Source organism: Nyctibius grandis, chromosome 9 (assembly GCF_013368605.1).
Source record: "Nyctibius grandis isolate bNycGra1 chromosome 9, bNycGra1.pri, whole genome shotgun sequence".
Taxonomy (NCBI): domain Eukaryota; kingdom Metazoa; phylum Chordata; class Aves; order Nyctibiiformes; family Nyctibiidae; genus Nyctibius; species Nyctibius grandis.
The window spans coordinates 43,610,496-43,627,495 of NC_090666.1; the positions used below are offsets into that span (position 1 = coordinate 43,610,496).

The 17,000-nt window shown below is 40.8% G+C and overlaps 1 protein-coding gene across 7 annotated transcripts in view; it reads left to right on the forward strand.

Annotated features, from left to right (window-relative positions):
• The window catches only part of TANC1 (tetratricopeptide repeat, ankyrin repeat and coiled-coil containing 1), a 67,264-nt gene that overhangs the window by 26,062 nt on the left and 24,202 nt on the right, over positions 1 to 17,000 (forward strand). For 6 of the 7 annotated variants that reach the window (XM_068408278.1, XM_068408283.1, XM_068408282.1 and 3 more), the window contains 4 exons: positions 3,008 to 3,211; positions 10,174 to 10,275; positions 13,261 to 13,382; positions 14,344 to 14,533. In XM_068408278.1, the coding sequence (XP_068264379.1) occupies positions 3,008 to 3,211; positions 10,174 to 10,275; positions 13,261 to 13,382; positions 14,344 to 14,533 (618 nt within the window). The remainder of the gene's footprint in view (positions 1 to 3,007; positions 3,212 to 10,173; positions 10,276 to 13,260; positions 13,383 to 14,343; positions 14,534 to 17,000) is intronic. The other variant, XM_068408279.1, reaches the window with a different exon arrangement.

Here is a 17,000-nt window from a genome sequence, read left to right on the forward strand (position 1 = left end):
TGCAGAAGTTATCACAGAGCTGCAGCACCACAGTTACCCAGGACTGTGTCCTGTTGGCTTTTGAGGATCCTGTACAGCTAATGCTTCTTTTTTTAAAAAAACAAAAAAAATCTTAAGCAGACCTGCAGAATTCAAGATTTCTTCTGCTACAGCATAATTTTATGTCAGATATATTTTTTTAAGTGGGTTGAGAGTCTTTGTTTCCCCTTAGTAGATAGGCTAAGGATTTTTTAGGAGAAGACGACCAAACCAGCTGTCCCAGAACTGGCTGTTGAGAGGGGTCTGCGGAGCACCGTCTGTTCTGCAGTCAGTCACTGTTCAGACCTAAGGAGGCTGCATTTTCCTTGGTTCAGCTTTCACTGGTTTGAACTTTGCAATCCTACTCCTTCATGTTACAATAAACTGAATTCAAACATCTGCACCAGACTCCAGTTTACATGTATTTTGGTAAAGTAGTTGGCATTCTTCTGGTTTCTAAGTAACTTATATTGAACGAAGAATTAGATGTGTTTTATTGTGTTTAATACTGACATATACACTGTAAGGGTTTTCATTTTAGTTATCCTCTGTATTCAATAGAAGGATTAGTTTGATCTTAAAGTTCAAGTTCTCTTTTAGGATATTAGGCTCTACAAAATCATTAGTCTGCCATACTTGTATGTTTTTTTATCTTAAGGAAAAAAAAAAAGGTAGTTAATCAGATTATGCCTTTTAGTTGCATCCTTAGGTACAACTAAACTGGGATTTGATTTCCATTCTCAAAGCTTTTTGTGTGTGGTTTTTAAAGCTATTAAGTTGTTTCTATGGTTACTTTGACCACTGAAGAAGAACTCTGGTGTTGATTGATGCTTATGAAACTTTTTTGTCCAGAGGCTACTTGGCGGTGGAAAATGTACAACTCGGAGGTTTTAAAAATAAGAACGTGGGATTTCACAGGATCATTCCTTTTGGTTTAGTTTGACGTTGTTAAAAAACTTGTGAGAGGTCATCTCTCTCCTATTCCAGAACTGGTGTTTGTCTGATTTACCTTGGGGTAGAGACCAAGAAATGTAATGTAAATTTAAAGTATTGTTCTGGTAGCTAAAATGTGTGAAATTACTGACCTTTATGTTAGTAACAAATAATGTCAGTTTTCTTTGTTCCTCAGTGTATGAATATGGTTATATTCAGGCATTGTAACAAATTGTATTTTGACAGCTATTACTCGTGCATTTTTCTGGTATTGTTTCCCTAGTACCAGGTGGTTGTGTGGAAAGCATAATGTATTACCTTGTGGATCCCACGAGCTTGTTCATTTTGGGTCTGTCTAGTCCTGTGTGTAGACCCAAGTATCTTACGGGACTTTTGCTGTAAGTTGGATGAAGTGTGTAGATTTGGTCATCAGCCCAATTTATACAAAATAGAAAATGCACGATTACGATAAATGGAACATACAGGGTAGAAGAACTTTTGGGAGGTGGTAGTTTAGTTGGTTTCAGAGGAATAAGAGAGTAAGTTTTACAGTGAACGAAATGTTAAGTTTGAATCTAGCATAGCATTCTTCAAGGTCAGGTATCATACATAGCCCTCGTGTGGCTGCTGTGAGGAAAAAAGTACGGCTAGAAAAAACCCCAGATAATCTTAAATACGTGCACCTTTGGAAATAGGAAATGAGACTTTAGCATTCAGGCATGTTTGGTTTTCTTATCTTCCATGCATACGTCTAAAAAAAGAGCGGTAGTTAAATTGAAAAAAATATTTTTACTTTTCTGAAAGGGTTAGAACTGGTTTTTTCCTTCTGACACAGTGTGAAAGTTTGTTGTGTGCAATTGGTGCTGCCTGTAGGGGAAGGTGGCAGGAGAACAGCTGTTCAAAATTGAAGGCAACAATTGGATGACAACAGAATGAACAAGAAGTGTGGATCGTGTAGACCCACGTTTATCTGATGTGTTTCCTTACTGTAAGAAAATAAACCTGGTATGAGGGATTCACGTTGGAAAAGATGTTACTGCTCCTTCGTTTGTCTTCTCTTCCAGTTGTACTTTGGGTTCCAGTGCTTCAGCCACGCTGCTTGTTGCACATGGACTGGTCTGAAAAATGTTCTGGTGTTCTCTTTCCTCTTTGCATTGGTTCTGGTTTGCTGTTTTTTATCTTTGGTCGTACCAATTCAATTTCAACAGTAGCTCATGTAAATTATTGAGCAATACCCTAATTTGGTTATTGAAAAAAGCTGTAGTTAGTTGTTAACCTTCGTTTTTCAGCTCTGCTCCTGTCATCTGACTAGGAAAAACCTAGCACTTCCAGCACGTATTTCTGCTCTTTGAATCATTACTGTGAACAGTATATTTTTCTGTTGTTTTGAAAATATATTCTTGATTTAGCTGAAATTGCATTTCCTGCACTGGCAAGAAGTTGCTCTGTTTGGATGTGCTACTTGGTATGTTGTGAACCAATAACTTGTTTTTTTCCTTAGATAAAAAATCACTGTTGCTGTCAAATTGCACATAACTGGACATCTCAGTTTTAAAACAAAAATAAAGTTTACACTGGCCATCTGCGAGTGTACCTTTTAGTGATCCACCTTTTAGTTGGGTGTAAGAGGGAACCCAACTAAATTCCTCCTTTAACTAGTTCAGTAAACAATATTTTCGGGTGGTCTTGACTTTCAGGGTATCACAGTGATCCTAAAATACCTTTTCAGCTGTAAAAGTACTTTTACCTTCATAGGAAACTTGGTTTTACCTCTAAGGATGAAATCTGAAAAGTACTTTGTTGAAAGTGAGGTTTTTCTTCCCCCTGTCTGTCTCTATTACAGGAAAATAAAATCTCGCTTACTTGTGTATTGAAATTTTTCTAGTGGTTGTCTGGATTCTGCAGTGGAGGGTGCACAGTAATACGAGTCATGCTGAATTGTTGCTGGCAAACACGTTTTCCTGTGTTAAATACTTGTGTTTCAGTGCAACTCTGTGCTTTTTATTTTGGTATGTCACATAACGGATGATTTCGGATGACACCTTTTTATTTTTAGCAGGTGACTCCTGCCCAGAGGATGCCTTGCAGGTTATAGCCACATCTGGCCACAATGCAGATTTTCCCGTTGGCCATCAGCCAGCCTCTGAGGACGCCTGTAGAATGAACTTGGCTAAAGGAGTCTCAATGTCGCTGCCATCTTCCCCTCTGCTGCCACGCCAGTCCTATCTGATGCAGTCGAGATCCAACAAAAAGTCTCCAGGTAAAATGAAACTGATGAGCTACTAAACTCTTCATAGCACTTCAACTCAGTTTTTGATATGCTTTAACAAGATTTTACTGTTACTTTTGTATAATCTTCTGCAATAAGAACAGGAGCAGTGAATGCTTTTTGCATGTTCCCAGGGCAAAAATGGTACCTGGTGATTAAATAGAATATATTATTTCATACAGCAAAGAATTATTCTAATTGGTATCGCAAATACCTATATTGAAATGTCTGAATATGTTTAAAGCTGGTTATTTGTGATTAGTGTCTCAGGTAGGTAGAAGAGAGCCGCAAAAACCTTTGTTTATGCGTCTGTTAGTGACTGTGGAAGAGTGAAGGTTGTTGGTGGCTTTTACAGTTCATTTGTTTTACTCCTATCTACATACATGAATGTATTGATAGATAAATTGCTGCTGAAGCTGTGACAAGAAACTTGTTAATTTTCAGCGGTTGTGTCCTTAGTAATGACAGCATACTTCTGTGTGAGCCTTCCTAACTAGGCTGCTCCATCTGGTTCCCTTATCAGCATTCTGTACATGTACATCATTCCAACGCGCCGGCATCACTGGGGTTCGGTCAGGTCACAGCCTGAGCGTCAAGTGAAGTTGTCCATATCCCTGTTCCTTGTGGAGACACTCAACAGTTTTGAGGTTCTTTGTTGTAAAGTTTATGAGGTCTAGGAGCAAAGTTTCAAAAGTTGTTTTTTGTCAGCACTGAGAAATGTCTTGGTTAATGACCCATTTTACATAAAATTAAAGAAAAAAATGTTGCTCAAAGAATTGCCACGGGATAGTAAAGACAATTTGTAAAAAGTATTATTGTTTTAACTTGCCTATGAATATTTACTTTTTCCTTTCAAAATTTAAAAATAATAATCTCACTTCGTGTTTACATAATTTTGAGTTGGTTTGACAGTTCACATAAAAATTCTGACCCACAGAATGGTATTTTGTTGTTCGGTCTCACTACAAGTGATTTGCGTGCTAAACGCTTTTAAAAGATAGAGTGAAGTCCTTCAGGAGCAGGAAGTGGGATTTTTGCCAGACTTCACTGAAGGTCAGGATCTAACTCTTAGTTTTGTTACTGTTGGGAAAACTTGACTGCATTCTAGGTACATTTGAGGTAATACCTTACCTCCCCACTCCGTGATTCAGGTTAGTGACTCACATTTTTATAAGCGGACTCTGGGCTCCTGACTGTTTCTCTTGCAGAAAATGTGTAACAGTTGATAAATTTTGAATGAAAAGCCATATTCAGGACGACTTCAAAGTCATTCCACTGCGATATATAGCCAAATAAAAAGATTTCTTAAGATTATGAAGTGCTGTGAAGGCATTGGCATTTATGTATCATCATCTTGTGCAAATAGCTCACCAGGTGATAGGGTGCTGATGGAAACATTCTGTGCTGTTCCTTTGACTTTCAACAAACTATAGCTGATGGAAGATGATTTAATATAAATTCTCTGTTGAGCATCTGGGGCAGGAGTAATAAAAAGAGAGAGTATACTAATGTACTGATCTCAAAGCACTCTGTTTTAGTAGCTTACAAATAGCAAGTTAAAGATTTTTCAGGGTATGGTGGATGAAAGAAGAAAGGATTGCACAGAAAGGTAAAGTAGTAATCTGAGGTTAAGATGTCAGGCATATTCTTACTCACGTGAACATTTTCTAATTTTGGAGGTTATTTTACCTTCTAGGTTGCTTCAGGGTTTTTTTGATTTCATCTAATTTTTTTTTGATTAAAAATGCAATGGTAGAAAAAGGGTGTTATGCTTGAAATGATTTTCCCTGCGAATGTTTTGTACCTCTCTGTAGTTTTCTACTCCAGATGACTCGGAGAACAGAATGCTTTTGCTGGTATGGATTAGCCACAGAGGTGCTGTGGGCAGTGTGGTGTTGTCATTCTGTCCCTTCAGACTAAGAGGATTTTGTTCCATCGTAGGCATGTTTGTTCCATGAATAATGTAATTATCAGTTCTCAGGTTTGGACTCATCTCACTGAGAAGAGTGTTGTAGATACCTCCATGTTTAGCAGGTTGGAGATATCTGTTCAGAACAGATTTGGAAATTGCTGGTCTGGGGCGCCCTGGACCAACACAGGACTCGTGGGTTTGGTGTCTCTTTCAAGCTGCTCTCCTGATCTCTGGCGTCCCGCTCTCCATTTCCTTTCTCTCGTCTGCTACCCCCCTAGGTAGGGGTTCAGGCTTGAGAGCGAGCTGATCAGTCCTCGTACGCCGGGGGACCGGTGGGTTGGCAGTGTTGGCTGCTCTGTTGTCCCTGTCACGGCAGGCAGGCACGGCCGCAGAGGTGCACGACTGAGAGAGGCGACTTTGCTGCGGTGCGTGTGTGGTCATAGCTGCTCTCTGCCCATCCAGCTCCGAGTAGGTCAGCCACTAGAACCTCACAACACGTGGGCAGGGAAAACCCCGGGACAGCAAGCTGAACTTCTTCACTGGAGCACGGAAAGCTGCACCATCTGCTGTGAGTGACATGGTGTTTTAATTATTTGCATAGGACGTGGGGGAGCTTTTTCTTTGTGAGAAGAGCTTGGAAGAGTACCAGTGTTTCTGGCCCCAGTTCAGTCCTCAACTCTAACTATAAAAGGAGGGAAGAGAGAAACTATATCTTAAATTACTAAGGAGCCTAAAATTATTGGCAGAACTAAAGCAACCAGTTCAGTTGGAGTCAAAAGCTTCCTTAATGAAATGGTTCATTGAGGAGGAGGTGGATAAAAGAGCAGAAACAAACAGGACAAGGAAAAAGTTGTCAGCAGGACAGCCCTGGGAAGGGGAGCAGTGAATGAAAAACTGTCCCTGTAAGTTGAGTTTCTTCTACTGTGAAGCTGGAATGAACATTGCTTGGGTTGGTAATCTTACAGGTGTGCAACTAAACCAATAGTCGTGTTCTTAAAGGGGTGATAGTTGATTGGACTCTAATTTCGGAAGGTCAACTAAAAGAATGAAAATACTGATTTATAAAGGAGGTTCCAAAAAGTTGGTTGTTGGAGTTTAAGGTGTGAATGAAAGATACTGCTGCTGCCCTTGCAGTAAATGTTCACTGACGTAAATTATTGATACCATCATGCTTGAACAGAGAAAGGAAGCAGCTTTCCTTCTAAAGACATCAGTGAATGCCAGAGATGACTGCTGGAATAGCCTTCCATAAATGTGCAATTTAACTTCTAGTTAGTTTTTAAATTAAAATTTAATTAAAACTTTTAAATAATAAATTAACCAGCACTTGAGACTAGACTAGGTAAGAGAACTGGTTTCACCTAAGGCTTCAGTTTTGTGCACTGATCTTGAGAGCACTGGGAAGCAGTTCCTCTTGCATGCAATGAGTTATCCAAGGGCAAGGTCCTGCACCTGGGTCAGGGCAATCCCCAGTGTCAATACAGATACAAATTCCTTTAATGCTGATGGGAGGGAAAGCCAGTTTGGAGGGTTAGGAAGGAGATGCACAAGTTACAATAATCTTGTGGAAAATCAGCTGTTCTGCAGTAAAAAAAGCATTAAAAATTACTAGGAAAGCAATAAATCATGAGGAAAAAAAAAAGTATTGCTATGGAATTGTATAGATCTGTAGTTCCTCTGCCTCAGGAAGATACTGGTGTAGCTCAGGTGATACCAACTTTAAAAATCTAGGATAGAGCTAGGAAAGAACTAGAGGAGGGCAGCAGGAAAGACTAACGGTGTGGAATGGCTCTGAAGGAGAAATGACTTAAATAGATTTGGCTGGTGTTGTTCTGCCTGGAAGACAGACAGTCGGTGGGAAAAGGAGACAGCATGATTTCTGTTTCATGGAATGTTGGGTTAACTTGGAATGGTGCAGATTGTTAGTGACAGGCCAGAAAGTGACCAGAAAGTGGGGAAGAAAATTCAATAAAGGGTCTCCTCCACAGCTTAAAGTGTGAGTGTTGAAAATGCATCCTGAAGATATTTCCATTCTGATGTATTTTACACGACTGCTATGTGTTGTTGTGGTTCTTTTAGAACAGTTGCTTTTTGTTGTTCAACTTTGATACGTCTAATTATACTTTGCTTACAAATGACAGATTTGGACTATTGTCTCCGTGAAGAATGTGGTTTTGTTTCAAAGGAATGTATTTTTAGCTGCCTTCTCCAGGGGCAGTGCCCCTTGTTTTTGTTGTGGAATGACGTTTATAGAGCACCCTCTGGTGACAGCTGGTAACTAAGCTGTCTTTTGGGTTAAAACACGTCATCATCGCGTGGTCTCTAGGCAGGTATAAACGTATGGTCATATATGACTTACATTCCCTGCCCAGCTTTTCTGAGCTAAGAAATCGGGTTCTCACCATATTCCCATCTCCACTTTTAGGTGGTGGTCTGAAAGAACAGGTGGGTGCAGTGATGATACTCTGCTAACAGTCGGTATTTCAAACTGTCAGAGATTCCTTTTGTAGCTTGAACACTGTTTGATTGCACTTACATTAATATTTTTGTGCTACTCTGACTTCTTTTAGTTAGATGGGGATGGATAGGGCTCACTTAGTGAGCACCTGTGTTCAAGAGTTTTTCTCCTTTTTATTGTTCAGTCTGAGGTTCCAGTACCTTCTCTGCCCTCTCAGAATCATAGACTATCTCGACGTGGAAGGGACCTGTAGGGATCACTGAGTCCCACTCCCTGCTCCTCGCAGGACTACCTAAAACTAAACCACATGACTAAGAGCGTTGTCCAGATGCTCCCTGAGCTCTGACAGCCTCGGTGCCATGGCCTCATCCTGGGGAGCCTGCTCCAGTGACCAAAGCTTTTCAAACAGTTCTGGGTTAAAGAATTTAATAACTTTGTCTTCAAGCTATTCGACTTCTTTCTGGTGTGATTCTCTGGTACTTGTACTACGCGTGCATTCATCACAGCCTTTTCCATAAGCCTTTGGGGTGTTCATTAGCGGTGCATGTTTGGGGTTACACCTTTTTTACTGACCTGGTTAGAGGTGAAAAACAGCCACTTTTTGGAGTTCCCAAAATAAAGTACTGCTGCCATTTGGTGGTTGCGTTTCCTTCTTTCCCAGGATATATAATGTAATCTAGTTCTTAAAGAGTGCAGATGTAACACAGTATTTGAGTTGAGTTCCATCACTTCAGCTTCTCCCATTTGAATTTGACAGAGTTCAACTTAAGTGGTTCTTTGATTTGGAAAAAAAAAAAAACAAACAACAAAATATAAAAAAAAATGTGACCATGTAACTGTAAGTTCAAGATTCTGTGGAGTATCACAAGAAACATTCTTCATGAAATACGTCAAGTTCTGCATACTTGCTTCTGAGACTCTGATTTTATCATTATTATGAATAAAATAACAAGAGTAATGCACAAACATGCAGGAGTGGAATGCTGCCAGTAGAGTGGTTTTCTCCTGTGCTTTGTCACTGTGGCCTAATGCACGTATTTAAAAATCATTTGGCTGCAGTGCTTCGGGCATATTTTCAAGCAAGGAATCTTCCTTTCCTGTTCCTACGATGATGTTACGTGGTAGAGAGAACCTGAGATTGTAGCTCTGTAATATAACAAGAGGTTGTCTTTAAATAAGAAGGGAAAATCAGTGTCTATGGCCGAAGCTGGGGAAATCGCAGAAATACCTCTGTTGCAGGGTTTTGTTAAGCCCAGCAGCTGACTGCTTCTAGGGACTTCCAGCTAATGTTTAGGTTCTTCTGGATGAAGCATTGGAATCACCTACCACACCTCAAGCTCACTAAAATTTTGAAAGTTTCGAGTGACTCTGTTGCACACATTACGAGAAATTGGGATGAAAATGAAAATTTTGGACAAAAATTGGAGTTTGAGTTTTCAGTACCACTGCTGGTGATGTTTGCATTCCCCATGCCATTTAAGTGTCTTAGCTTTCCAGTGTGGAACTTTGCAAGTTTCCCTGTTCATGCTTTTCCAGAACTCATGTTGCAAATGCCTTTACTGGTACAAAATTCTGTTCACGTGTTTTTGAGGATGCAGGTAAATGTGTGGTGGAGCTTCAGTCCTACAACACATCGTGCATCAGCGTCGCAGTCTGACCTGCCAGCAGCATCAGGTGCTGAGTTAAGATCAGAATTTCACGCTGTGTTTGTAGTGCAAGCAGATGGTTGTTGGTTCAGTGGTACCTGTGTACTTTTTCTGCTAACCCTTCAGAGGGCAGCATCGTTCCCCTTCGTTAGATTGTGTAGTTAACACGGCCTGTGGTTGCTACTAAACCGTATTTAGCAAAGAACAGGATCATGAACAGCCTGAAACCAAAGCATGAAGGGAAAAGTGAGAGGAAACAGTGAATCAGTTTAATTTTTGAAAAGTGTGTGTGTGAATATACAGTTCTTCTTAGCACTAAAGGTGGTGTGTGTGAGCTTAGTGTGTACGTGAACTGGGAATGTTGCTGTTTAATGAAACCAGAAACCATTAGTGGCCACTAATGTTCTCTTTTGTTTATTTGAACTCCTCTTCGCCATTCCTTATGAGCAGGGCACGTGTCAGCATTTGGAGAAAGCACGCTGAAATATAAAGCTGCTTGGGTTTGAATTATTTAGTGTGTTGCTGTTGCAAGCTGTCTGCCTGGAGTCTTTTTCTCCTAGCTTCAAAGATGCTGATAACAAAATTATCTTCCTGTTATAATGGAAAATAAAAGCTCTGCACCGAGGAGGGCCGTTGAAAGTTGTCTGAGTTTGCACGTGAAGCCACTCACTGTACGTATACAGGAAACTTTTTCAGGTTTGTCCCAGCAAGCAGATGGGTTTTGTTTTCCAGCAGGCTTTGCATTCCAGAAAGCCCAAAGAGAGGGTTTCTTTTTCACAAGAGTGGAAGTGGAGCAGCTCGCTAGTCTTTACGGTAGCAGCTGTACATGTACGAAATAATTCCTCTACTGTTTTTGCATCACAGAGGATAGACACTGTACATATGAAACTTGTAGTCCTGGAAAGACTGGGATACACTCAGCTCATCCCCGTTGCAGGTCCGGTCAGGAAGCCCAAGTACGTGGAAAGCCCTAGAGTGCCAGGTGAGGCAGCTCTGCCGCCGAGAAGAGGATCAGAGCAAGGAGAACCCGGTCACAATGGTAAGAGTCTGTTCAGTGATGCTTTATTCGGTAGAACAGCTGTTCATCTCGGACAGCGATACGGAGGAGCCTGCATAATGAGGAGATCTGATTCTTTATTTGTAAGTGTTTTGCAGATCTAACACGCTGGAGGTAAGGAGATGCTTCCATTATACTTGTGTGATCTTTAGAACTGCCTCAGTTCTTGGAGCTGTGTGTGTACTGCAGGCAAAATTATATCAGAGTTGTTGATTGCTACGTATGCCAAAGGGCTACTAGAATTTTTCTGAACCTGTTTTTACTGTAAATTGATTGCAAGTGTGTAGCTCTGCACTGGGTACAGTGCTTCATTTTAGGAGTTCTGTGAAAGCTTGCTAAGTAAGAAGGCAGTAACAGTGGAGTCCTGTGTTGGCAAAGCTGGGAAAAGCTGCCCCCCTTGAGTTCACTGGTATGCTTGGAAACGTTTCACGTTCATGAAATTTGACTAGTGCATGATAGTGTGGCTTTGACAGTGAATGTCATGGCCAAAGCAGAATGACCCATGTGTTGGTATATGACTCTATGCACTGTAACATGGATTTCATATGCCTTGTATTTTTAGATTAATTTTGCAGTTTAGCTGAGCTCACTAAAGTCATTGCATGTAAGTGATGAGGTTCCAGTTTAAAGGAGACTACAATTTTAAAAGCCAATGTTTGTCTTTTTGAAAAAGCCCCTTGTTTTTGATATTTCCTAGTGAAAATAGAACTCATTGTAATTGTTTGCACCATCTTCTTCTGTATGCCCTATTTGATAGTTACCCTGGTCCCCCTTGTGCCTCCATCTTCAGAGCCATCTTAGGGCTGGCATTAAAGTTTTGTGTCCAACTGGGAGAGCGTGTAGTCCTCATCACCCTAATCTAACCGTGACCATCTCATTGCGATCCTCCTTTTCACAGAGTTGTGCTCCCAGACAGTGGGACTGCTGAAGGTCAAATTAAGCTCTAGTGTTTAAGGATTAAACAGCGGTTCTGGGTTGAACACCTGAGACTCTTGTTTTTTATCTCTGTTGCTGAACTGAATTTGGTACTATGCCTAACATTTACTCAGACCTGTCAAAGATTAAAATTTAAATATTATAATAACAGGGTTTTTGTAACTTTGGCAGAAGAATGAAGATGTTGATTTCACAAACTCTGTAATTCCCAAGATTGTAGTTTTAAAGATAAATTGTAATCCACAAAATGACAATTTTATGGAGAAAATATATTTTCCAGACAAATATTTTAAGAACTGTGAATTTGCAAAATATTTGGAGACACAAAAAACTTTTGCTGTCTGCTTTCAGAAAAGGCACCATTTCATAGACTTCCTCCTTTTGGGATTGAGAATCAGATAATTTGATCTTTCGGAGTAAAACCTTAAGCTGTCCACAAAACCAAGAAATATGTGCATTCAAGTAGGCGTTGAGCTGGAGTGAAATAAAGAAGGATGGTTGACTAGTAAACCACTCGTGTTTGCAAACCGTGGGGTTTATGTCACTCAAAATTAAAACATTGCTGAAGCAATGCTTACTGGTCAAGCTGTTCAGTTAACATCGTTGTTTTCTATGTTTTTCTTACAATCTGCAGCTTGGGGGAAAATGTGCTGTTTATTGCAGACAGCCCTGCCTGTCAGCTGTGTCTGATGTAGTTAGATGCCATATGCTCTTCCTGAAGAGTACCTCCTGCCCTGACACTCGTTGGGCTTAGCAGAGCCATCAAGGACAGACCAAGGTTCAGCCCCCCGTGCCCCGCTCTGCGTGCTGGTGGGGCAGGAGGTGGTGCAGCCGAGGGGCTTGGCTGTCCTTTTGTAAACCTCGTCAGCAAGTCCGTGCACTTACACCTCTCCCTTTCTCCACTCCTCCTCTGAGGCACTCCTTATCAATTAGGAACTTTTTGTTGCATAAGTCTTCAAATTTTAAACTATAAACCTCTTGGGCTGTCCCTACTGTCTTCAGTTGCGCGGGGACGATATCCCTGAGCTCCGTGCCCTGCCCAGACGGTGCCGGTTGGGATGTCGCAGTACGGGCGCTCCTGCCCTTCTCCCTCTCTGCAGGCAGGTGGTAGCTACTGCAGTTCTGTAGCTGAGAGTTCCTGCGGTGAGTTGTGTCTCAGAGTGGTTAATGATGCTCCTTAATTAATTGACTTTATACCTGAGGATGGGACAGGCCTGCACAATATTCTTTTTTTAATGGACAAAAGAAATAAATACTGTAGAAATGTTTCTGCCAGGGCAGAGCAGTACGGGTTGGTAGGGGATGCCAAACCGTTGATGTTAAAGACAGAAGAAGGCAGAAGACGCTGCTTGGTGAGGTTGTGTTAGCAGTAGGTGTTTTCCCTGAACACATCTGTGGTTGGCTGCTCTCGCTGGAGGTTGCCTTGTTTTGAACTTTGTCTCGTTATATCTGTTGGACACCAGCAGACGTTTTAAAGCACTGCACTGATAAAATCGAGTATTTTTGCAACCAGAAAAGCTGGTTAGAACTGGTGTCACGTCCTTTGCATAGCAAGCACAACGAAAATGCACGGTATTAGTTAACTGTGAGATTACAGAACATCTCTGTTATTAACCTCTACTTTTCATGGTTTTAATGTTACAGAAAACTTTATAACAAATCACTGGAACAGAATGTCAGTCTGCCACTGTGCTTTGATGGTGTTGAGTTTAATGCTGCTTGCTGCTGTTAGGAGGATAATCACGTTGATCATCAGTCCAGTGATGAACTGGTTGCACTGAACCGTCTCTGTTTGGTCTGGCAGGGTGGTTTTTTCTTGCCCTAGATTTGTGCAGATATTCAGAGGGTTCAAGACCCATCAACAATTTAAAGTGTAATGAACAAAAAGTTGAAGCAGCCTTAGCTTCTCTGTTAGATATATTGCTGACAGAAGAATTGGTGGTCACGTTTGATTGTACTTTTTCTACCTTTTGTAACAGTTTCCAAATACAAGACTCTAATCTTCACCAACTTTTTCCCCCCACTCCAAAGCAAAGCCTGATAAAGACTCGAGCTGTTCTCCTGCAGCACAAGAATTGATGACAAGATTGGGTTTCTTACTGGGAGAAGGGATCCCAACTTCTGCTCATATAGAAGAGAAAAATGAAGTCATGGTAGGATAATGGAAAATAATATATTTAATGTTCATCCTGTTTCTGAGAGGAATAATGTTATTTCCTCTATTTGCTAGTTGCAGTTACTTGATACTTACCAAAATACAATCCATTCTAATAGACATATGGTAATAGAATTGTAAATTAATTATAACAAGTGTGTGTTTGTTTTTGAAATTGTGAGTTGATCTTGCATCCTTAAAAAAAAAAAGAAAAGAATAGACTGATCATTTCTGGAAGGTAAATCTAATCTGCTATGGATGTGAATAGCTTCTGGGGTTCTCTCTGCCTTATTTTAGTATGTAGGAGGAACTTTTTTCCCCTTCTGTTCTCAGTGATTTATGAAAATGGAAAGTGTCAGTGGTTTGTTAAGATAGGAGCATGCTTTTGGGGCATGTGTGTTTGTGTTTTCCTGAGAAGTTCAGTTCGATTTGAAGTCTTTCTCTGTCACTTGGGGGTAGAGGAATTGGGGAGAAGCAAGCAGCTACTGTGCGTATGAAACTCCTCTGCTAACCAAAGCTGCACAGTAACTACCAATCTCTTCCCCTTCCTCTCTCCACTTTTAGTCCCAGGCCTCATAAATCTTAATGCACCAGTTTGGGTTTCATTGATAGTGAAATGGGAGTAAGACTGCATTTCTAGTGGGTTTAACCCAAAAAATAAATGCTGGGGCCAGAGGGGAGGGGTATCCAGTAAAATGTTTAATGGAGAAGTTTGCCTCACTGCAGCTCTTCCACTGAACTGTGAAATTCCCTTTTTTCTTCAGAAGTTTTTAAGAGTAATTTGAAAATATGTCATTGAGGTTCCCAGTCAAGATAAAGCTTCCGCTTCGTGAAGGTTTTGCTTGAAAAATGGGCTCTTTCCTCTGTTCTTATTCTGCTTCATCTTGACGTTTCTCATTTTCAGCACAGTAGTGTGCTGCCTCGTGGGCACTAACGATTCCTTTTCCTTCGCCTTGCAGTGCACAGTAGCCAGTCAAGGCGTGAGTCCGTGTTCCACCCTCACAAGCAGCACCACGTCGCCGAGCACTGACAGCCCCTGCTCAACGCTCAACAGCTGCGTTGGCAAAACAGCAGCCAACAAAGGTAGTCCCTGTGGAACCATTAGCAGCCCTAGCTCCACCCTGGAGAGCAAGGACAGTGGAATTATAGGTAAGCATATTAATTGGTAGCACAATTAATAGAAATTAATCTTCTCTTAATAGTACAAGTCTTAATAGCTGCTTCATGTCATTGTGTTCAATTTTAGGCTGTCCATGAATCCCATTTCAAATCCTCTGTACTTGAAAGATTGAAATCATACTCCTTGGCTGTAACAGTTGCTGTTGGGTGTGCATTTCTCTTTTGTTTTCCTGGTGCAGTTCTAATTTCTCCATGTTTTCCTTTAAAATCATTAATTTCCTCTGTTTCACTCCATGTCTTATTTTCTTCTACCTTTTTTCTTCTCCATTATGTATGTCTCTACAATGCATTTCACAATGGTGAAGCACAGCATAGCTTGAAACTGGTTTAATTTCCAACTGAGGAAAAAATAATCCATGCTACTTCTTATGAGAATAACTTATATCAAACTGTTCAAAACCAGTGCAAACTTTTGAGTAATTGGCATGAAAATGAAGCTAAAACGGGGCACCATGGAAGAGGTGCAGTGGTGTGATCCTCCACGGAATAGATGACTGACCTGAGGCTCTATGTGCATCTCCTGTGGGGAGTCAGTTGTCCCCGAGAGGCAGCGACCATCGCAGACCAGCTGTTACAGAGCTCCTGGTACCGACTGGCTGAACGTTGCAGGGAGCCTGTTCAGTGCTAAAGAAAAGGTGTAAAGTCTTTGCTGCCTCCTTTGTGCCATCTTCCCTCCTTCTGCTCCCTGCGCTGATGGGTCTTTGCCTGTACCTGTGGGCACCCAGGTGGCTGCTTTAATGCTGTTTTCTGGAAGGTCAGACTGAGCATGTTTTTCATGTTGTTACAAATTGTTGTAGGAAAGTTTATTCTTCTGTATTGGTTTAGTCTTTTTTTTAAATGCTGACTCCTTAACCAATTGATCCCTTTTAAAATTGATGTTGTAGCAGCTGTGAAGCTTACCAACAAAAAAAAAGGACAAAAGGCCCCCTAACCTGATGCTTTCTCAATATTCAAAAGTGAGCTTTCAGTTTTATTGAAGTCTAGCTGATGGACTAAATTTAGGGAGGCTGAAAAGGGGAAGCAGTTCTACATCTTAAGTGCCTAGATTTGACAAAGTAAACTTAAGATACGTCATTGTCTTTGACTGTGAACGTAGAACTTCTTTATTTACATCTTTTGTTTCTAGAAGGAATTCCAAGTGAAAGGGGTCTCTGCCTGCCGTTACGAATACTACCATGATGATCATTGGTGTAGTACTTGCCAAGAAGTAGTGATAACACGTTTCTGTAACGCAATTAATAACACTGTACTCTGACTTTGTAGATGTTCTTGCATTTTATTATAAGGTGAAGTAATTAATAGTCGTAAGTTATGACATAATATTATTTTTACTGATCAGTTACTCTAAGAGATGTTCATAATGGGTCAAAAACCTCGTTTGTAAAACACTTCTGTAGTTCAGTTGTAGAAGATGAATTTGTGAACTCGTTCCATAGTAGACTGAAAAAAGCCATTATCCGTGTTCAGTTTTGACATACCCTTCACATCAAAATGTTAATGCTATGTCAGAATTGTTGCACTTGGGTTCACAGATTTCAGTCATTGCCTGACTTGAGAATAGAGTACACTAGTTTTAGGCTTTGTCAGAATTTAGGGTTTCCTGGTTTGATTACACTGATGCAAGTATAAAACAAACTGAAATTATTGTACAAGCGAGTGTGTTGGTGTAAAAATACAGCAATGTATGACTAGAAGAAACAGTAATGCCCCATGTTGCAAAAAATGTGTCAGTACACCTTAGTCATTGCCTTGTTAAATATGTTTTAGAGGGGTTTTGCTTTTTTAATAGAGTAGTTTAAATCAGTTCTCTGAATGATACGGGGGTCTGTGAGAGCTGTGCCATTAAAACAAAACAGGCTCCCCAGACAGGACGTGGTTACAAAGATACTTCTGCCTTCATAAATGCATCTATGCTTACGCCTTTACTTACTCACAAGGGGTGTGTAGGCTGACTGTTAGGCACCTCTGCATGGGCATGTGTCTGAAACATTTGGGACCTTCCTTACGGCTTCTCTAAGAGGTGAGTGTTTGCCTGGTGTAAAAGGGGAGTCATGTTGGTTTGGAATGCCTAGTTGTTTGGAGAGCTAAACCAACGTGTTTGAGCTAAACCAGTGTGTGTTCACTGGTTCAAAGTGGTGCTGCACTGAAAAACTCAGTTGACTTTGCAAAACCGTTTCAGGACTGCACGCTGTTTTGCATCCAACTTTTGTATCGGTGAGAGCAGCATCAATGTGAATATAGCAATTGGCAGTACTAATACACTAAATTGCTCTCTGGTACATGATCTAGAGGGGGAAAATGGGGTCCTGTTTCGCTGTTAATTACATGCTTTCAGCCTGAGCTCCTCTGTGAGGTGCTGCAGCCCAGGGGAGGGACACGCACACGTTCTCTATATGCAGTTCAGTGTCACAGAAGATGCATTTCTTATGCAGATACT